At 44.9% G+C, this 22887-nt stretch overlaps 2 protein-coding genes across 3 annotated transcripts in view; both read left to right on the forward strand.

Annotated features, from left to right (window-relative positions):
- Positions 1-1226: 1226 nt before the first annotated feature.
- LOC125644243 (palmitoleoyl-protein carboxylesterase notum2-like) lies at positions 1227-9852 on the forward strand. Its single transcript, XM_048867883.2, is given in 11 exon segments — positions 1227-2679; positions 2776-2828; positions 3102-3197; positions 4160-4220; positions 4750-4808; positions 4891-4993; positions 6164-6355; positions 6894-6994; positions 7336-7483; positions 8496-8543; positions 9075-9852. Coding segments are annotated over 11 exon segments (1479 nt in total). The 5' UTR covers positions 1227-2365; the 3' UTR covers positions 9379-9852.
- Positions 9853-15476: 5624 nt separating this feature from the next.
- The window catches only part of SYT17 (synaptotagmin 17), a 117520-nt gene continuing 110109 nt past the window's right edge, over positions 15477-22887 (forward strand). The window contains exon 1 of one of the 2 annotated variants that reach the window (XM_075132744.1): positions 15477-15674. In XM_075132744.1, coding sequence (XP_074988845.1) covers positions 15492-15674 — 183 coding nt within the window. In that variant the 5' untranslated portion in view covers positions 15477-15491. Of the gene's footprint in view, positions 15675-19818; positions 19976-22887 lie in introns of those variants that run through there. The other variant, XM_048866857.2, reaches the window with a different exon arrangement.

Here is a 22887-nt window from a genome sequence, read left to right on the forward strand (position 1 = left end):
CACAGCTCATTTCTCTGAGGCCACAAAACAACCATCAGGTAGAAATGTCCCCCCGGTTGGTACAAACCTGGGCTGGACTCTCATGGTGAGATATAGATGAAATAGGCACATTTGCCCCTTTCCAGACACTGAAGCCTTTTAGTCTCTTCTTGGATCATTAGATTTTTTGGTGACCAATTGCCAGGTCACATCACTTAAGTAAGAGGGTGGCTTCACTGAAGCCAAAAGAGCTGTTTTTAAAAATGCACTTGAAGCTCCCCATGGTGCTGTCTATTGGCTGGCTCTACGCTCACCCAAACTGCAGGGCGGGCAGATGAAAACCCTCATCTCTGGAGATAGTCGAATTTCATGAACTATTTCACCCCAGCTATCTCCATATGGCATCTGACACATCCTCCCCGCCTCCCCCCCCCACCCCCCCGCACCAAGAGAGGAACCTCAGGGAAAAGCAACCTAGAGAAATTAATGATGTGATCACTCCAGCTAAGCATCTTAGCACTGGACCAGCAAGTCCCTTTGATGGATGCGGATGGCCTGCGTTGCATTTCATGGATGGGTGAGGGGAGCAAGCTGCACTCATAATTCCCTTTAGGGACCAATGAGTCACTCTGTAACTATCTGAAAAATATGTCTGCTAGTTTCAAATAGACTGTGTTTTCTTTCACAATGTTCATCTCCTCTCCAGTCAGTGATGGTTATTTCCTGTGTGCTCCATGGGGGATAAGTTTTTCCATCTCAGCTAAGGGTAAGAGCACAGAGTTTTCTTTTCTTTTTCCAATTCGCTAAATGGAAGGGAGGAAGAAATATTTACACTGGACTAGAAGTTTAACTTATAATGTAGATTTTTATAGCCAGTTGGGTCTGTGATACTGAACACTCTTTTCTGTCTTGATGATCTTCCACCTGATTAAGGAACATAGACTGTATTTTACAAAATGAAATAAAACAGAGGTTAGGGTATGTTCTGACATTCTTTTTCTCTTAGGTCTGTGACCAAATGGCTTGATTCTGATCTCACTCCAGTTTTACACTGGTGTATCTCTACTGAATTCAGTAGAACCTGTGTTAGAAAATCTTCATTCAAATTATGAATGGCTGTTCGACCGTGTTCCTGTCCTTTATTAATTATTTGTTAATAGGGTTTTTTCATACAAATTTTTGGGGGGTTGGCTGTTCCTCATGCAAATATCTGTATTTACACGCATACAAAATTATCCATCATTTTTTGTTATTTATAATTCATTATTCTGTTTTAAAACTTTCAAGCATCCAATCAGGGAGCTGACGCAATACCATGTCGCAGAGGTGACCAATCACACAGCCCAATTAACAGATGACTAGCAAATATTGAAGGTGATCAGTACTCAAGTAATCCATTCGTTCCAAGTTGTTCATCCAAACTAATAACAAATACATTTGCAGAAATCTGAATTGGTTCATGACTGAGTCATTTGAAAAAGGGGAATAACTTCATCAGATCATTTATTCATAATGAATAATTCAACTAGCTCTAATATATTTAAGAGCACTATTTTATTATTTCCATGCTGATACTCTATAAATCTGACAAAAACATGAACTAGGGGAAAGATGCAGTATCCACTGAAAAAGTTGAAAAGCTGGTGCTTAGGTTGTTTGATGAGACAGTGAATTGAAAGCTCTTACCAAGTACAAATGTAACCCCTAGCATTTCTTATGCATGAAACAACTAAAAATCATCCCACAGAGGTGAATTGCCAAAGCTTATATCATCAGATCATACCCTCCCCCACCCTCCAAAAAGCAGCAAGCAAAACGGGGATAAAATTATAGAAATTTTAAGTATGTAACTTTCAAGATCAAAGTGCTTGCAAGGACGTCTTGCAACTTATTCAGCACGGGGTGTAGTTTCATTTCTCCAGCCCCTATCATCTGCTCAACCTTGGCGGTAGTTCAAAGAAAAGAAAAGAAAAAAGGAAAAAGAGGGAAGAAATATGTTCCATATGAGGACAATATAAAGTTCACTTGGGAGCTGTGATCTGAGCACTCCTCCTGGGCTTCCAACCCAAGATCTTCATTCTTTGGCCATCAGGGACGTACCTTGCCTATGATATTGCACTTGTTAGAATGCTTCAGTTGAAGATCAGCAATTGACCAGCTATTCTTTAAGGTATGTGATGCTATTTCAGCTTTGGGGGTGTCATCTCTATAGTGTAGTAACATGCCTATGCCTATGCCTGTGAATATGGCTAGGTCCATTCCTTGCTGGCTTAATTCTTCCTGACACTGTCTTTCTTAAACTTCGCTTTCTTCAGATTTTCATGTCGCCCTTTTATTATACCAGGGATTTATTCTTTGCCTGTTCAGTCAGGAGGAGGCAGTCGCTATGAAGATCCTAGGGGCACTGGTGACTTTGTTGCTCCTGGGGGAAGCGGTGTCTCAAAGCAAACGTAATTCCAAAGCTCACATGAAGACTCCTGCCCAGAATCGAAAGGGCCCTAACCCCAGTGGGGAACTGGAGCACACTGCTGGTGAGGAAGACGTCTCTGTGGGAGTTCTTCCTCCTGTGGAAGATGCCTTGGCACCACAGCTGAGAAGCACCTCACTTGCTTCTTGGCATGCGCAGAAGGCACCCAAGGACATGAAACTTTTCTTTCTGAAGAACCCCCTGATCACCTGCAATGATGGGACAACAGCTGGGTAATGATCACATCAGAACTCTCCTGCTTTTCACAAACAGTGTAACAGGAAAAAATAGTCTGATGTGTGTTTACTTTCCTTCTCCACCATTTGCAGGTATTACTTAAGGGAGCACAAAGGGAGCAAGAGATGGATCATATTCTTAGAAGGTACAGTAGGAAATGACAATGCACTAATGAGGCAAGGAATTGTGAAGAAAAGTTGGGCTTGATTCTGAACGCACATTCATCGATCAGTGTAACTCCAGTAATTTCAGTGGAGTTACTTCTGATTTACACCAGTGTGAGATGAGAATAAAGACCCAGCTTTTAGAGTGTCAAGAATCAAAGATGACATTGACTGAATGATATAGTCAAAAATAAATTTTAATTCAATCAGATGAGATATGAAGATTTTAAGACAATCTTCTTGCTCCCATTCAGGTGGCTGGTGCTGTTATAATAAAGAAACATGTGATACCAGATATAAAAATATCCGTCGCTTAATGAGCTCATCTGAGTGGCCTCAAACAAAGAAAGGTACTCGCTGCAATTGCTGTATTATTCCTTCTTTCACATGGCTCTGTGAAAAGATAAGGGGATGGATTCTGCTCTCAACTAAACAGCTGCAAGTCTGGAATGACTCCACGGAAGTGAGTGGAGTTACTCTGGGTTTATGCTGACTCTGAGCAGAGAGGAAAATCAGGCTTTATGTTCCTGACCGTGATTTCAGAATGTAACTCCTATAATTGTGATACATAAGGACTATATTTCCATTGGAAGCCGGTAAAGAATCCTCCTTGTGGGGAGGCCTCTGAAGAAGCCTTCATGACAGAGGTTAGGTTTTAGGCGGGATTTGAAGGAGGAGAGGGAGTGTGTTTTCAGCAGGTCAGGTATGGGCATGTTCCAAGCACAAGGGGGAGGAGAGGAAGGCATAAAAGAAGGCCGAAAACTGAGTGGAAGAAGGAGACAAAGTGTTTGATCCTGCCAGCTGCTGAGCACTATGGCAAAACACTTCAACACCGGCTTCACTTTAAGGTTGTGAGTGGGTTTGTTGAGGTACAGTAAGATGGTATTACGCGCATGCTTAAGTGCTTTCCTGGCTCAGGTCAGAGTGTGCAGCCAAAGGGAGCAGATAGGAGAAATGCTGGAGAGAAGCATAAGGAATAGGCAGAAGTTGTGAGAAGAGTGATGGAGCCTGAACTTTATGTGGAATGAGAGGGACGGCCTCGGAATACTTGGTCCTGCCTCAGCACAGGGGGATGGACTAGATGGCCTATTGAGGTCCCTTCCAGCACTACGCTTCTGTGATTCTAGAGGGAGAGGATGACATGGGTGGGTGACAGCCTGGGAAGAAGGTGAGACAGGAGGGGAAACTGTGAGATCCTTACAGGGATTATGCCTGGCTCTCGAAGCTGAGAAAGCTGCTGCTCTTGGTCTGGTTTTCTGAGACCGTGTCTCGTACAACATGTCTCTTTTGTGTTGTGTGTCTGTGACTCTAGGGACAGGCATTTTGTCTGCCCAGATGGAGGAGAGCCCTCACTGATGGAACGCCAATGCAGTGTAAGGACCTTCCCAGGCACTGTACTACCACTTACATTTCACAGCAGCTCCTGGCCAGTTACTACTCTGACTGCTCATTACAAATAACACCGAGTGACACCTACTGTGCTCTCTGGGTAACTGTGTGGCTCCTCTTGAAAGGACTGCGAGGTGCTAAAGTAAGGAGGGTTGGAGCTGCCACAGCTGGAGGGTGGGGTTATGTAGTGACTCACTTTCGTGTAATCTAATCTCGCATCACTCATGGGGCAAAGCCATGGATCAGTGGTTCTCAGCCTTTTCCATACAGGGACCCCCTTGCCATCTAGCTAGGATCTAGCCAAGACCCCTCTCTCATTTAGCAACATGGGAAAGGCAAAGTGGTAGTGACTCCCTCATGTTTATTTGTACCTGTATGCTGGGAACCTCTGTCCAAAATAATCCCAATGCTGAGTAGGTGATGTGGTGGGAAAGGAGTAGGAGTTTCTCCGGTCTATTCAGGTGCTTTCTGATGACCATAACTGTGTGCCTTTCCTTTGCTACCTCTGCCTAGGTTTGTACCTTACTGCTCGAGTGATATCTGGAGTGGATCTTTGCCCAAGTCACAGCAAGGTAGGCAGTTATATTTATGCCGCTCCCCAATTCTAGTAGATCCTTTGACACAGTCAGTGTTAACTCAGACTTTTTCTTCTAGCAGACTATGCCTTCATGGGATCGCTAATTATCCAGGAGGTGATTAAAGACCTGGTTCCTAAGGGAATTAAGCAAGCTAAAGTGGTCCTGCTTGCTGGGGCGAGGTAAGGATGGGCCTAGAGCTGTGAGAGTGCCAAAGTGAGAAGTTCTCAAAACCCTTCTTAGTAGTGTCGTTAACTGCTTGTGCTTCTGTGGTACCCCAAGGCCCTAACTGAGATCAGGGCCCCTTTGTGCTAGGCACTGAACAAACACATGGTAAGAGACAAGAGCTTACAATCTAAATAGACCAGACAGACAGGAAACAGAGGTACAAAGAGTTGAAGTGACTTGCCCGAGGTCACACAGCAGATCAGTGGCAGAGGTGGGAATAGAACGTAGTCTCCAGAGTCGTGGACCAGCGCCCTGCCCACTGGACAACACTATCTTTCGGAGCACACTACCATTGCAAACATCCTCAGTTGAATCTGTCGAGGAAGGTTGCTTTTACTTATTTCTCATATAAAAATGACAACAGATGACACAGTAATGCTCCAAACCACTACAACTTACAGCCGCAGTCGGTTCCGGAGTACTGCGCTGGCTCCATACTGCAGTGTTTTCTGTGTAAGGGATGTGCTCTGTATTGAGTGGCCCCATTGCTCTCGGGGCCTGCTCCACAGTCCACTGAAGTCGATGCAAAGACTGAAAAGCTGCGGCACTTGAAACTGGAGCAGGGGCCTGATTGTTGAAATCAGTGGGAGGCAGGGCACATTCAGGCCATTAGAACCCAATCACAGTGGGCACTGACTGCTCTTGGTCTCTGCAGAGAGGTCATGGAGTGAATGGGCACGAAGCCTTAGATAGTCCTTTTTGCCCAAGTCTGTAGCACGTTGACAAGGCCGTGTGGGGAAGCTGGAGCCACTGCTGCCTAGACAGCATCCGTTCTGCAGAGGAGCAAAGGGATCTGGTGTCCAGGGCTGTCTATTGAGGGCTAGACAGTTTTAGCAAAACTAACTAAATAAAAGCAGAGGGAATAAAGGAGGCAACACCTGCACCTCCCTTAGCTTTCCAGTTAACTTCAAATATTTCTGTCCAAAAGCCCTTTGTTCCCACTCCATCTCTGGTGAGAACAGTTAGCAGCAGGTGAGATTACAATGATAGTGGGCTTTAAAGTGACTACAATGCACTGCTTCCATTTCCTGTATTTGCTGCAGAAAGTGCTGGCAAAGAGTGCCGGAAACACAAGCAGGGCTCCGTCTGGGGTCCCAGATAACTGATGCCTTTCTTCTCTTCAGTGCTGGTGGGACTGGTGTGCTACTGAACCTGGAGAGGGTGGTGGCCCTTCTGGAGGAGCTAGAGGCTGAGGCAGTCCAGGTCAGAGGACTTGTTGACTCTGGCTGGTTCCTGGACATTAAACATCCAAGGCAATCTGATTGTTCAGATGCTGCCTCTTGTGCCCCAGTGGGTGCAATCAAGAAAGGACTCAGGTACTTGAGACTGTGGGTTGTAACCTTGGGGTGTTTTTTGCTATGTCTGCAAAATTTGTGCCCGTAAAATGATTCAAATATGAGTTCTTGCACCTCTGGCTACCTGATCTGCACCTTCGGTCTGGTAGTGAGGGACACAAGCACTTGGACTGGCACCTGGAATTAAACTGTGCATGTAAATCTTGCAGCTTCATCTTGCAACCCCAAAAGGGAAAATAACCTGCTGCAAATGTACCTCTCTGTGAAGCTCTTATAGATAAGCTGATCATTATCATGAACTGAAAGTTACCCAGCTTTACTGGCCATCACAGCACTTTCAGGAAGAAAACAGGCATTGCTATGTTCAAAAGAAGAGAGCTTCCCTCGGACTGAACAATATGCCATGTATTCCTTATGCTGGATGTATTGTATTCGTCTCACACGAACAATTGGTTTTAGACACATAGCTTTTATTTTATCTTTTTTTAAAAAACATATTAGTTTAAGGTAACACCACCTTTCTTTTTCCCACTAATGTTTTCTGGCCATGGCTTTTTAGGATGTGGAATGGAATCCTTCCAGAAAAATGTAAACAGCAGTTCAAGAGAGTTAACGAGTGGCAATGCTTCCTTGGATATAGGTTGTATTCATCCTTGAAATGTAAGTTCATCTTCTCTCAGCGTTTGACTCTGATCCTGCACTGACTTTAATTGGGGCTGGATTCTCAGAGGTGCTCAGCATCCAGCAGCTCCCATGATGCATAGTGGGAGTTGAACATTTCTGAAGCTCTTTGGGGCTGGGACCATATTTTTGTTCTGGGTTTGTACAGTGCCTAGAACAATGAGAGTCTGGTCTATGAATGGGCTCCTGGGCACTAGCGTAATCAGCATTAGCCTCTAGCTACTGGTGTTTTTTTGGAGCTGCAGGATCTGGCCCTGTATGCTAATGTCAATTACTGACTTAATCTACAATTTTCTAGGGTGCCTTTCTTTCTTTTGCAGCTCCAGTTTTTGTGGTTCAGTGGCTGTTCGATGAGGAGCAGCTGAAATTAGAAAATATCCATCTTGGAAGTCAGCTCCTAACAGAAAATCAGTGGCACTACCTACAAAACCTTGGGCGAGAACTTAGGAACTCATTGCGTGATGTCCCGTCAGTATTATGCTACTTTGTGTTGAATAAATACCAAAGGTTGACCATCACAGGGGGGCAACTGAAGACAGAATTTGGTCTTATAAAATAAAATGAGGTTACATATGCTCACCATCTAATACACTCCTGCTAATTACTGAGCCTGCAGAAATGTAACATTCGTTTGATGAGCTAATCTGTGCATCAACTGTTAGCATTCCATGATAGTGTTACAACTGAATAGTAACTGACAACCACTGGACTACTTGTGCCATAAGACTTGTCTACATGATGGGGTAATACATTCTATGGGGGTGTGATTTCTAAAGTGCATTGACGTGTTGTCCATTAATTGATCTGTAGACCCTTCTGGTGCACTTTAACCTTTAGTGCACACCAGCAGTGTCTACATGGACCAATTCATGCCCAACATGTTAATGTGCTTTAAAAAGCACACCCCCATGGAGCACATTACCCCACTGTGTAGACAAGACCTAAAAAAGTACTACTCAAAGGGGCCGATCCTCAGCTAGTGTAAATAGTGCAGGGTTCAAATAGTTTAGGATTCAAAAAAGAACTAGATAAGTTCATGGAGGATAAGTCCATCAATGGCTATTAGCCAGGATGGGCCGGGATGGTGTCTCTAGCCTCTGTTTGACAGAAGCTGGGAATGGGCGACAGGGGATGGATCACTTGATGATTGCCTGTTCTGTTCATTCCCTCTAGGGCACCTGGCATTGGCCACTGTCAGAAGACAGGATACTGGGCTAGATGGACCTTTGATCAGACCCAGAATGGCCGTTCTTATGTTCTTATGTAGTTCTAGTTTCACAGAGCTCTGACAATTTACACCAGATGAGAACCTGGCTCTCTGTGACCAAGGTTATCACAGTCCTGTTCACAGAAGTCAATGGCAGTGGGCTGGTCCCTTTAAAGTCCTATATAAATATAGGAAAGGATGTTTTCCCTAGGATGTGCAGAGGGTATTTTGTGTCACTTGTCCGTCACTTGTCTGTGTTTCCCTTTCCCACAGAGCTGTGTTTGCACCTGCATGCCTGTCTCACACGCTGATTACAAAAAGGTGAGCAAAGATGCCTTCTTCATTTCCTTGCCCTACTAGATGTCACCTAAGTGGATTAAATGTCTGTTCATCTTTCAAGTATTAAGTCATGTTAGTTCTCAGCGTGACTCTGTCTAACAAATATTGTCTGGCTACACACATCTTCAGCGCTTCCCTCAGTCTGCTGCCCCTTTATGTGCTGCCTGCAGGAATCTCATTGCTTAGGTAGATTTCTGCAGCTGTTTAGCAAAATGAAACAAATCAGTGCTGAGGCATTACAATCCTGCAAATTCTTACGGCTGGGCTAGTGCTTATGGTCATGATAGTCCAATTACTCCAATGGGACTACTCAAGTATTAAGTGCTGTGCCCAATTGTGGTTGCAGGTTTGGGCTCCAAGTTAATATTCCTATTAATATGAATTATTTAATAATAATCGGCGAAGGAAAATCAGAACAAGAAGTCTCTCTCTTGAGCTAGCCCCATCTCTATTGGTTATTTGTCAATGTAATCACTTTTCAGTAATCATCTTCCTCCTCTTCTTATATTGTAGCTACTGGCTGGGATTTCAAGTGAAGGGCATTTCTTTGGCCAGAGCCTTGCAGTGCTGGGAGAAGAGCCTTCAAGACAGCAATAAAGCCCCAAAGATCCCCATGAGAAGTTGTCCCTTCCATCTGATTGATAACTGTCCATGGCCCCATTGCAACCCCACCTGCTCAGTTCTGCATGACCACGGCACCGGCCAAGAAGTCAACTTCATGCAGACTTCATTCAGGATGCGACTTGATGTCCACAGGAAAGCTCAGGAGCTCAAATCAGACCCCAGTCAACTGGGAATGCTCAGCAACGGTGGCTAATGCATAAGCTTGACATCCCTGTGGGTTAATTGTAGCTCAGTGTCAAACAATGCTGAGGCTGAGCAAAAGTCAAGGGTTTCTGTAGAGTTTAGGCACGTATGGGGATGTTCGTGTTCTGCCAGTCACCTGGTTGTAATGACTGATGTTTATGTCAATCTTACCTTGCACTGCTGCTGTTTCAATCATGTGAACTCATAGCCTCATTTTTACTCCACTGCATCTGACATAAGCCGCAGTACGGTTTGGAGGCCGCTACACATTTTAGGGGTTTTTTTTTTGGGGGGGGCAAACAGGGATGATTGTTGAACAATCTTCATTCACTTCCCTTTACACTCTGACTGAATACCACCAGATGACTGGGGGATTAGCTGAGTCGAGTCTTCATTTTGCATGATAACCTAAGAAAGTCTGATTTCCTGTTTTTATTTTAACTCCATTTGCTGCCTATTAATAAAATGAAGAGTATGAACAAAATATTGATCAAGCTTTGAAGGGCTTTGACTCATTAGGATGAATTACTCTCAGTCAGACTGATCCCTCGTGTAGAAAAGCCCAGGAAAGCGGGCCGTTCAGACTGTGCAGTTTCTCCACTCTGTTCCCCCACGTTGGCCAATCAAGGAAGGAGGTTTGCCTTCTTGTGAAATGAACACGGGACTCCCCCCACAGATGCAGAGAGCCACACAGAGTGGGGATGATGCACACAAGGCCACCAAGGCTTTCCACATGGAAGCTTTGTATCTCTACACTGGCTCTGGGTGATTGCATGGTGGGATGCTCTATCCCTCTACCCCAGCTCCTGGACTGCACAGCTTTATTTGCGCCATACTCCCAGGACTTGCCCTGGAAACCCTCCCTAACAATAAGTGTGTGTGGGCTCATAACACAGAGGGGCTTTGTAACAAAATAAATGCAGCCAGAGGCTACTACGATACAGGTGTGTCTTACTGAAGCTCCTTCCTCAGTAACTTTTGTGTAACGCACACACCTGGGTGTGGTGTTCTGTCCTATCGACTGGCACCAAGACCACTTAAAGAGATAGATAAAATGAGTTTGCTTTACAGCCTTAGCTAACAGGGAGTTGGCTTTTAGCTCATGTGGTAGAGACTCATGCACAAAGAGCTCAAGAGGTCCCCGCTTCGATACCGGGGTCTGTCAGCGTTACATTCGCATCCCTCTTAACTTTTCCCAGTGCAGGATTTCCCTCTAATAAGAACTTGTTGCCCAGCAGGCCTTTCTGAGCTTGGCCCTTTAAATTTGTTAGAGCCAACCAGCTGCAGCCCCACAGTGGCCATTTTGCAAATGGCTGTTGATTGCTGTAGCATCATCTCTTCTAGCTGGTCAGTGCTCTGGGTTCCTGTTGTGTTGTTCCTCCAGTTCTTTCTTGTTCCTGAGAAGAATGGCACTTCATTACAGATCTCTCACAGACTCCTTGTGGGGCTTTGATGATGGGGAGAATAATGGCCTATCTCCATCCCTGCTACTGGCCTTTCCCCTTCTGAGCTGGGGAAGCTCTTGTATTTCTGTACTCTAACCTCCCAGCCACTTTTAACTGTTTAGTGTTGTATGTGCCAGGGTCACATTAATGCCATTGACTTTCTAGGCCCATTTATTCCACCAAAATTAATGCAACAGATCCTGGGAGCGGGCTAACCTGTGTGTAGCTCTTGGGGTGAGATCTGGCTTTCTGCATGTTTTGCCGAGTGCGTAATTTGTGCCAGGGCTTGACAGGGCTAAGCCCCGGCACCTCTAGGCTTTGCACCTCTGGGCTTGCTGCATCAGTTATGAAAATAAAAAAACCTACTTGAGCCCCAGCACCCCTTGCATTACAAATTGAGCTTGGGTTTCACCCCAGGGTTTGTTTAAAGTTGGGTGCTTTATGTCTGTGGGATCATGGTTAAAACCTTTGGAGAAGAATCTTACAATAGTTCAGTTTTGTTATTAACACTGAATGACTTATTTGGTGAGGCATTGCTCCCTAGTTGTTAACTCACCAGGTTATTTATTGTAAGATGCTCAGTCAAATTGCATTAGACTCTTCACACTTTTGACTTACAGTATTTCACATTTTCTCCTGCAAGTTGCTGAGTGCCCCTTACAGGGAGTACAGTGACTTCAACGCCTGTTGACTCCAGTTAGGAGCTGAGGATGTGCAGTACCTTTCAGGACTGGGCCCTTACTGATGCAGTCAGATTTCATGAGCCATTACTGTGAGTGAGGTTTCCCAGATGGGAGAAAGTTTCTTATATAAACTAAATGCTATCTGCTCCACTGGAATGAGTGAAATTCATATGGCTGTTTAGAGGTCCTTTATTTATGTATATTTAAGATGTTATAATTTTGATATTTAAGCAGATATTAATGGTGTGTACTCTAGTGTAGTATGTTTGATGTTAAGAGAAACCATCAAAGGTTTGGTTTGTACCAGATTATCAGTAAAGATTCATTCTGATGGAAGTCCATGCCAAAGACTGTGTGATCCTACAGATTATTATATAGTTAAGGGCCGCAGTTTCTAGAAGTGGTGAAAGTGTCCCATTGGGGAACAAAAATGGGCACAAAGCATAGGCTCACACTCAAGGGGTTTCCAAAGGGGTGTGTTAAAAGCACCCCAGACTGCCTGCACCTGGGGTACAGCTGGACTGTAGGGATGGAGCTGGTTACTCCCCAGGGATTTTTATGAGTGCAGGCTGTCTCTGAGACAATTGAGCAGAACTCAGACCCCATGCCCTTGCCCCCGCAAGCAGCCACACCAGACCAAGGGGCAATAGAAAGTCATAACTTTACACTGTTTTTTAAAACACATCTGGGAAAAGTTGGGGCTCCATCTGCATGGCAAGGTAGAAGGAACACCACTCCCCCTGGTGGGTCATCGGCAGCAGGAATCAGACCTAAGGCCTCTGTGGTCACTGTCATAGGCTGTAGAGTCTTGTCAACCTGTGTATGTGACCCAGCTACTGCTAGACAGGGACAGAGCACTGCACTAGGTGGGTGTGGGTTACATAAAAGTCCAAATTACATGCGGTCCAAACCACCAGACAGACAGACACACAGATGAGGGCTCCCTAGAAAACACTTCCGCCACTGGGGGCTGTCCAGATGGTTTGGACCTAGCAGAATGAGTGTTTCCATATGTCCTGAGCAAGGGAGCACAGGACAGAGGCATTAATGAGGACACATAGCATAGCTTCCTCCCCAAACATCCCCAAGGAAATTCATTTACCTCCCCAGCTGCCCCCAGCCTTCCCCTTCCCCATGTGGAGCCACAAATCCCCAAAGGTCCATGGGAGGAAGGAGGGCAGGGGGGAAAGTGCTGGGCATTGTGTGGGGGAGTGATGCGGTATCTATGCACTGGGGCCAGGACTGTACCACTGCCAAAGATGGCACCTAGAAGGGAATACATGGAGAAAACAGTTAGCTTAGCAACCGTGAAGAACCGTGAGCGGGGAAATAAGAACCAGGAGGGGGAGACAAACACAGCACCCATTTTTTGTAGAAAAATTTCCCTACAGGCTTGAACAGTGCCGCCTAGAGATGCTGGTGCCCACCCCAGTGTGCCCTGGGGCACTATGCCCAGAGGTGGGTAGGCAGCTGCCAACTCCTGGCTCATTGCTCTGATAGACCTTTACATGAGAGGGTGTTGCTGGGGGTGCAGGGCTCAAGGCTCCTTGTGAAGGACAGGCCGTAGGAGGCAGGCTATGGGAGAAACCGGTCATGCGAGGAGGAGCCTGTTTACCCGCCAGACCCCTGGCAATATACAGTGACCCCAGGAGCTGGGCAAGGCAGTACCATGAAGAGCCCCAGTTCCTGAGATGTGTGAGCAGGCACCTTCGAGGGCCAGTGCATGGACAGTATGAAGCTGTGGATAGGGTCCCAAAGGGGTAGCAACAGTGAGATGCTTGCTAATCTGGGGCTGCCTGGGGCTGAGTCCTGTACCTCTGAGGGTGAGCTGCAATGTTTAAAATGTTACACTGGCTTCAAGGGCCCTCCAGCTTCCCCTGGGACCCAGGGAAGCTAGTGTAACCCCAAATGATTGTCATGCCCTCAGGATGCCCGACAGATCCCCTGATGGTATTGGTCTTGTTTTGAATCCTGCATGACGGTATTTGAATGTGAACAGTGGAAACTCCCCTAAATTCTCTCCAGTGTGGTCTAGTGGGCCGGGCTCCGAACTAAGGCTCAAGAAACTTATGTTCTATTCCTGGCCCTGCCATTGCCATGCTGCTGGGTGACCTTAGGCAAGTCAGTCATCTCTGTGCCTCAGTTTCCCCACTTGTGAAATAGGGATAATGTCTTTGTAAAATGCTTGGAAATCTACAGGTAAAAGATGGTATCCACATTTAAGTGGTGGTGTTATCTAGTTCATCCTGGATTGGTCCACCATCCAGAATGGGTGTGTCAATGTCTCACGCCCCCTGAGGGTGCCCTTCTTCTTTTGTTTTTTCTTGGCTTTCCCAGTCCCACTGCTATGTTCAGAATCATCCCCATGTCTCTGCTCCTGCCTAGCATCTCCTGCCCTTGATGTATGAGCCATGCCGCTGGGTGTTGTTCTTGAACTGGGGTTTTACATGGGTTTGTCAGCATCTGAGGCTGCTTCCCTATTATGTAATAACCGAAGTTGCTACCCCTCTTAATGCTCCTGTGACTCCGCTGTACAAGTAAGTTTATTTGTAATTGACTAATGCATAAAGACATTTCTAGCCCATAGGAACAAGCTGGGCTACAGTAAAAGCATGACTGGCCTATACCAGTTGTGCATTTGAAGCCAGTTAGCAGTGCTTGTATAAGCACAAAGCCTGGGGCTTGATGGCCAGTGCTACACTATTGTTTGGTCTCTCCAAGTGAGACTTGCTAACTGTGCCAGCAGACAAGCTCTGTGAGCAGAGTGACTGGAGAGTGGTGCCCAAGCTGGACAGAGTGAAGACTTTCCACCAGACGGCGCTCCCCTCTTGGCAAATAGACTTCACGTCTCACAACTGCTGTGTGAGAAGAAAACCATGCAGTGCACAGGGCTGAGTGGTGGTGTTGACTTCTGGAGAGATCCTGTGATGATAATACACTGACACTTCTTTGAAGGAGCACGGGGTGGTGGGGAGGAGATAACTGGTGTCTGGATTTGCCTGTGGTTGGCCTCTCTCTCTGGGGAGCCTGACTCTGGCACGTATGATGACTGTCCTGTCTGGTGTAACTGGTCAAGGATTTTACATTTCACTGCCTCATTCACAAGCTCCAGTGATCTCCCAAAGCCACATGGTCATGTTCCCAGTGTTAGTGCCACCACTGTGGTTATTTGCCTCTTAGTGATAACACCAACGAGCCACTTATTCTCCTGGGCTCACGTGAACATTCATGCAGCCCAATCCTCCCAGAACTGAGCAGAGTGGGGCATGCTCAGAGCATATCATGAGAGAGCAAGAGCTCAGCTTCTTTTGTGGCACAATCAACCACAGGCCCCAGACTGTGCAGTGACCCCTCCGTGGGGAAGAAAAGGGGGGGTGCATGGCGAGGAATGAGACTAAAGGAACATGCATCATGCTCCTTTCCCAGTGCTCACAGAAGTATTGGGAAACTTTAATACTAGATTCAGGCTCTTAATATTTCTGTGTTCAGCTGCTCGCCCTCCCTCCCAAGGCCATTTTGCTTGTGTGTCATCAGACGTGGAGACATAGGTGGCCAGGAGTCAGTGTGGAAGCACAGGGCCTTCATACAGGCCCTATAGACTATATAGACTTCATGGCATCCTTGAGATCTGAGGGCATAATGGAAGAATTTGCAGGAGACCCAAGGAGCATGACTTCCTGGCATTTCTCTCTTCCACTCCTCCCTCAGACTCTCTCCCAGGGGTTTTCCCATGGGGAGAGAGTGATCTGGCCCAGAAGAATGATGATAATTGTTAGTAATGATAGCAGAGCTGGGATGATCTTATGATGCATTACAAACTGCTAATAGCTTGTTCCTCGCAGCGTGTGTTCTGTCTGACTTTGTGTGCTTTATTTTGATGAAGTCTCATCTTTTCAGTCTACTGCTGCAGCCTATTAGCCTGGCACAAAGCTCCAGCTCAAATCTAATGGCCAGTCTAATGGTACAAAGCAAAGTTAAAAGACACAGCTATTCTAATGAGCAGCACTTTCCTAGTTGCTTCCAATTCTGTAACAGAGTGTCCTCCAAGGCAGATGAGAAGCAGCTTATTGCTGTTACAATCTGCTGCTCTGCCATCCCTGCTACAGCCAAGATGGAAGTTAACAGAAGGTTGCAGTGTTGGTGAAACCAGTGAAAACTCACATCTCAGAGTTTGTGTGGTAAGAGTGACTTTTTTCTCTACTCGCCTTGAATTTATTTTTCAAAGTTGAAGGCAGTTTTTGTCGTGGTTAAGGTGACAACACTCCTTGAAGAGCGGTTTGACTTGCATAAATAGTGAGATAAATTCACAAATGTGCATGCATTGAATTTTTATGTGTGCTAGTGAAAATGATGACCCTCTGCCCTGGTGTAAATATTGTACTTGTGGATACTTGGGAAGGAGGAGCGTGTGTTTGTGTGGGGAGCCAGTCCCTGGTGACTGGGACTCTCCTTAGACCAATCCTCCCTGAAGAATAGCCTGGGGTCAGTTCAGGCTGGGGAAGGAGTATATCTGGTGGTTAGAACAGAGGGAATCTTGGCTTTTACTCCAAACTCTGCCACTGATTCATTCTCTAATCTGTGTGAAATCACAAATTCTTGACCACCGGCAATACAAAATAACAGCACTGTCACGAGAACCCTGCCCCCAGATTCAAACCGCTCTTTTCCATTCTGGCTGGCCACTAATCCCTCCTGATCATGAGAGAGCTCTGACATCAGAGGGCACAACACTGTGAGGAACTGTGTGCCCTCCATTCCCACTGATTTCATGAATGTGACACACTGCTGAACATCTTTGACATGTGACCATGATTCCTCAGACTCCACAGGGAGTGAAGGTCATAAAGCACCTCATAGGATTGGGCCCCGAAACCACATCAACGAGAGAATAATTTATCTGTCATTAGCAGCATTGTCAATTGAAAGGAAACTGTCATTGCCAGAAATGGTTGTGATGAAAACCAAATGCATCCCAGACGCACAGGCTTGGAATAGGCATGGGTGCTCTGTGGATTCATGCTGCCCCAGGCAACAGGTTCCAGTGAAACCTCCCATCCATGTCAGGGCTGCTTTTCACTCTTGTTCCCCCGTTTCTCAGCAGGGAGGTTAATGCACAGCTGCATGGGGCTGTGAGCACGGACTAGCACAAAGGATATGAGTGTTTGTCATCCCTGGGTCCTCTTGCACAAGAATATCTTGCGATTTCAGCACAGCAGTAGAGTAGTGGTTTCTATGCACATAGGAGCAATGAGGGGTCAGTCAGCTGAGAATCATGGTCATGGGTGCATGGGAGTAACACATGGTAGCTGGGGAGCATCATATTCCTGTGTGGATGGGCGTAACCTGGAATTTCAACACATAGGACTGAACCAGACTCTTTAACCCATCAGATGTAGCAACTTTCAGATGTAGCAATCTTGCTTTTTTCCTTCTTCCTTTCTCTCACCTACATTAAACTTCCAGTGGTGTTCTCAGCTACATATGGCATTCAAAGACACCGGCTCTCGTCCTTTAACCAGCTCTGCCCTTAAAACCGTTCCTGGCATAGTAACGTCCATTGGCGTGGTGATTTGTTTGACATTTCCATATCAGCAAAAGCCCTAGTACAGATGAAGTTATTCTGAAACCTGTTTTGCCAGTATAGCTTATTTTGTCCAGACCAGGGACAAACCAGTTTAAGCTGCATCTACACTAGAAGATTTTGCCAATATAGCCATACTGGTATAACTATACTGGCAAACCCTTTCTAGCAGGGGTGTGTGCAGGAATTTAAATTTGATCGCTTTTGGAGGGACACGTACTGTGCCCCTACGGCAGCCCTGGGGTTGGAGGAGTTCACTCTCCTTGCCCCACTGTTTACTGGGGGGCCTTTGTCCCTGCTTGCCCCTTCTTGTGCATGCCCCTGCTTTCTGGTGTAGACTAGGCCTTAGATATACTTGAATTACTTCAAGACAGGTGAAGAGAATCATTTTCATATCTGTATATGAGGAATGTGTGTTGCTATCAAGAGAGCTGGGGGCATGTTAGTCTGTACACAAGGGTCACTGGTGAACATATGTGTTCAGCCAAAGAGCATCACTTCCCTGCAAAACACGGGGCAACCTTTGAGCCTGACTCTGCTGTTACTTGTACCCATAAAAATCAGGAGCAACTCCCTTGAGGCCAGTGGCATTAGTGTAAAGCCGGTGTGAGAGGAGACTCGGACTCTTATTTGTCTGACAGATCTGCTTTTCATAGCTTTCCTATTTTATTAAAATGTTCTAGTAACGCTGAAGTTGGGCAACAAGCCAGAAAAAGCAGAAAGTTGAGACTAAACTCAATCTCGTTAAACAATGCATACTCCTAAAGTAGATGCATTTAAACTGGTTTAACCTTCACTTAAATTGCTTCAATTTTCATCAGCAAATTGCTGGATTAAGATCAATTAGTTGAAGCAATAGTTAAACTGGTTTAACTGCATCTACATTTGCACCGCAGTAGATTAATTTTAAATTGAGCTAGTTAAACCAGTTTACCTTTTCTAGTTTAGACAAGGCTTTAGTTTTAACTTTAAATTTCCTGGTTTTTCTTTGGCTTGTCAAAATGTTACATATTATGTCTTCATTTCCTATTCCAGATGGTCAACCAATCTTCAGTTAGACACAAGTATGTGTGACTGCAAATCGAGTATTAGTAATAACCATGATCTGAACCAACCATTGCATTTCTATATTTCTCATAAAAAGTTTCCATGAGCTGTGAAGCAAATACCTCCATTTGCAATTACTGTTAATCCCCTTTCTCTCTGACAGCTGTGTATTTGCATCCCAGGGTTTTTTTCCTTCTCCTGCTGCAGCATTTAACTTTGTTCCGGATATCAGCACCTTAAGCTTTAAAAGGGCCACACTGATCATATTTCACAGTGCCCAGGCTTTTGAAGATGGTTTCCAAGTTTTATTAATGTAGATATTGTCTGTTTCTGTTCCGTTTATACAGTTCATTGCTTAGGACAGCTGGAAACAGGTGGGCAGGGCTTCCTGCACGATAACATAACACTAGGTAACAATTAAATATCCCACATTCAGCTCTGTAGGAGGAGCTGAGCCTTTTTTACCCAGGAGTTTCCATACAAAGTTTCCTAGAAGGTTTATTTAAAGTGAAACAATAAGTGCTGGCTTGGAGGTGAGCCAGCTGCTGTTTGCACTTTTCATCTGTGCAGGGTGGTGGAGTTTGTAAGACACCTTTGGACAAGGGATGAGAGTATGAATTTCTCATCAAGCCTGTGCTTTTAAACCAAGGAAATACTGGATTGGGTTATTCATGATGTATAAAATAAATCCAGGTCCAGATAGGGGCAAGTGTGAGCCTTTGCAAATAAGCATTATAAGGCCAGTGAAATCTGGAGCATCACAGAGATAGCTAGTGAACAAACAAACTATGGTGGGTGGCAAGAATATACCATTTATTAAACAGGAGAATGGGTTAAAAGAAAAATGGCAGTAACCTCTCCACTCCCAAACTCCTGTGAGTGATATTGTCCACGCAACACACTGACCCGCCTCAACCCTGGCCACAGAGTGTTCCGTAGAGATGGTCTCCTGCAAACCTGCTGTTCTTGTAAACCAAGTCCTCTTATCAGATACAGTGATAGAGACGGACTGAGCTATTAAAATAGAAAGGCTTCAAATCTGAACCAATAACAGGTTCTGTTTGTTCGCGTTGTCATGAATAGTGTCTGTGTTTTGTGAGTGTGTCTCAGTAGAATCTCACAGACTACAGGGGGACTAGGTCCAAGGAGCTGCAGGTAACACTAGTGCCAACACTAGAGGCAGAATACCACACTGAGTGGGTCCAGGTTACATCACTGTAATTCTGTTTTAGTTCAGTGCATGTAAAACAGACCCCAGTGTGAGTCTGAATACCGAAGGCCAGGTGAAGTGATTATTTTCTTCGCCACTAGCACAGAACATAAGTAGGATCTCTGGATAAATTATAGGTCTGCTAATGTACGATATCATGTTGTATGAAGTCATGAGTTAAAAACAAACCCCCAAGGCATAACTGCAGAATGATATAATCAAATGATGCCATTAAAATAGATAGGCAAAGGGGCTGAAATAAAGGGATGGAGATTTTCACTTAAAACACTATGACCACTCTAATTTTGATACTATCTACCATCAGGCATTGTTAAGTTGCCTGCAGGAGCAGATGGAGTGGTCCTTAGATTGGTCTGGTCCTGGGTGAGGTCACAGATGGTAGTGCTGGGCAGTGGGTCATTCTCCCAGAAGTCTCTTACATATCTGGCATAGTCAGAGTTCCATTTGGTCACTCTCACGGGTTCAATGTGCACAAAATGCCACTAGAGGGAACTGTGAGATGTTTTGGGCTCCAGTATGCTGATACATCAGACCCCGATTCTACAGCTCCGTTCTTTTCCGGCATCTGACTGCGATGGATCTGGGTGAGAATGAACTGGCTGAATGAGACAGACCAGGAGGTAAAGGGAAGCATGTAGAGGAATGCACTGGGGCAGTGTCTATACCATCTGTTGAGGGTGCATGAATGTGTTTTGCAAAAATCGTCCATTGCTTTGGGGCCCTATTGGATTCATTGCTGCTCCTGGATTCTCTGCCATAGGGGGTGGTCCATAATTCCTTTTATTTATGATTGGCTTGTAGGCAGCATCCTTTCCCCTCAATCTAGATACTGCAGTGACAACCAGCACCTTGTTCAGTTCTCGGCTGGGCTGCTGCAATTTTCTCCAGCTTCAGGCTTCCAGTAAGGTCTACCAAAACGTTCCCACTAGTGCAGAAGGTTTGTGGACCAGCTTCTCATGGAAAGTCAGCCCAGACGCCATTTGCAAACCTCTTAGTGAGCCTTTCCCCAGGTTTCAGGCCTCTAGCAAAACCTTAAGCCAGATGAAATGCGCTGTATTTGAGGGTGCAAGTTTTGTACAACTGTTTTATTACCCCTTGAAAGAGCAAAGGCTCTTGAAGTCTGGGCCTGCAGCTGGCCAGTTACTCAACGGCCTGGCAATGAAGTGGGATCATCCAAAACAGCACCAAAAAGGCTCAGTCTCAGACAAGGGAACTATCCAAATAATGGTATATTAGCTTTTCTAGGGCTGTATTAGTTTTGCTATCTGTTGGGCATGGTGCAAGAATGGGAGCTGTTTGAAGGGAGGGGGCCTAGGCAATAAGCAGCACGGATTATTATTACTACATGTTTGTAAAGAGCTGTGTCAATTTACCATGCGATTAGTGTTAATAATTAATGTAAATTACAGTGGTGCCCAAAATGTTATCCCTAGGGGAGGGAGGTCAGAGGCTGGAGCATAAGGAGGGAGGGTTTTGACAGCTAAGATGTGATTGGACCGCATGGCTCAACTGTCAAGGTTTCAGGTGAGTCATTGCAGGCTACTAGGCCCTGCAGTAGGGTGTGTGCTGGTAAGAGGTGCTGACCAGGTAGGGTTTCCCAAAAAGCAGGGCCTTATCAGGCCACAGACTTGGCACAGAGTCCTGACTTAGGAGGCGTACATGTTTGTTTGCTCCTCTGCATGTTGCATTTTTATTCTAAAAGTGTCACAGAGAAAACAGAATTTGGTTTCATGCAGTATATTTGTAGGTAGCCTTTTGCCCTGTCATCTGATCAGCTGCATGCATACAACTCTCACTGAGAAAGGAATATCATTATACAAATAATGGGGTAAAAAAAGGTCTGATATGTGTTGAGGTGGGTAGTCTGCTTCACAAGTTTTCTGGACTTGTGTTTTATATTTTTGAGGGTGACCACAAGATTTAACATGCGAAACAGGTGCTTATCAAACAGTAAACAAGAATATCCCTCTGCTCTCCTAGAGATTTGTTTTGTATATGCTGCTTTGTAGAGAAATGCAGGAAAACGTGAAACAAGGAGGGGGGAAAATCCCATAGATGTTTTTTCATTTCCAGTTTGGGTTCAAGACCTGCCAATAGTGGTGAAACTGCCCGTATTTTGAGATCAGGACTGTGACATCAAAGTTACCATAACTGCCAGGCCACATGCTCTTGACTATACTGCACTGGCATATTACTGTTTTTGTTTTTTTGTTATAATGCTATAAAAATTGTTTGTGGGTGTATTCCTAGGCTTTAAAAAACGCATAGTTTAGGTCTACAGTATCCCAGTCCGGGAACATAAACTTCTCCTTGTGAAATATGATTTTTTCACTTAACTAAGATTTTATTTTATATAGAGGTGCATAGGAGGTGTTCTTGATGTTTTTCTTTTCTTTGGTACTTATGTGTTTTGAGTCCTTTCCCCACTGACTTCTAAAACTGAGACTTCTGATTGAAAATTCAGTAAACACTCTGTCTACTCACCTTCATCTTTTAAACACCCACATCTTTCCTCTCTGCCAGTGCAGCCAAAGACCTCAGATCAACACTCTACTGCAGCTAAATCACAATAATACAAGAGCTTTGCCCTTTGGAATTAAACCACAAAGCAGAGCCATAAATAGAAGATCCTTATACTTCAGCAAGCCATCTGAAAATTCAGTAAACAAACAGAAGACGGCTCGGAATACACCAGGGGACAATGGTTCTGTCTAAACTGATATCTGTGAATGACTTAGCACATTTCTAGCAAGAATCATGTTTAAACACTATCTGCTAAAAAGATGCTAACAAGTTTTCAAATCCCTGTATAGAAAGGGCCAAATGTCTAAAAAAAAAAAAACAACAACCCCAAAGTTAGAGAACATATAGCCCTGTAATCAGGAGAAACCCTCTGCAACAGAGAAACTACTCTGTGCACAAAAAGCATTGCTGTTCTGCACAGGGAAAAATCCAGACCGACTCATTTCCTGAGTTTGTCAGTTACTATGTGGCAGAGTTTTACTACAGTCTTGAAACTGCATCTTCTGATCTTCACAGACCTAAAACTTTAATGGTTCCAGAAGCTCACCTGACTCCCGCACTCCAAGCAAGCTGTGGTAGAGATGTTATTATTTACTATTTGTGTTACTGTAAGGTCTATGATCCCTAGTCATAGACCAGGTCTTCTCACCAATTTTCTCTGAGCAGGTGAAAATGCCTCTCAGTCTCAAGTCACCAAAAACATAACAGCAGTCAACACCTAAAAGAACCAGGAATTCAGTTTTAGAACAGTCAGTTTTATAGCAGGCAAGTCCCAGCCTTCCTCAGAGTTTCACTCAGCTTGCTCGCTTATTCAAATGTTAGGCTCAGCTACCTATGGGCAAATTTACTAATGTCTGTAAGGAACTTCATATTGATGACACAATATATTTTCAGAGGTGGCAGGAGAAAAAGTGCAGGTGGAAGAGAAAATCAGCCAGTACTTTGGGTTAAAAGGTTTAAAAAAAATAAAATAATAATAAAAAAAAATCTGTGGACCAAAGAACAAGTT

Source organism: Caretta caretta, chromosome 10 (genome assembly GCF_965140235.1).
Source record: "Caretta caretta isolate rCarCar2 chromosome 10, rCarCar1.hap1, whole genome shotgun sequence".
NCBI classification, from domain to species: domain Eukaryota; kingdom Metazoa; phylum Chordata; order Testudines; family Cheloniidae; genus Caretta; species Caretta caretta.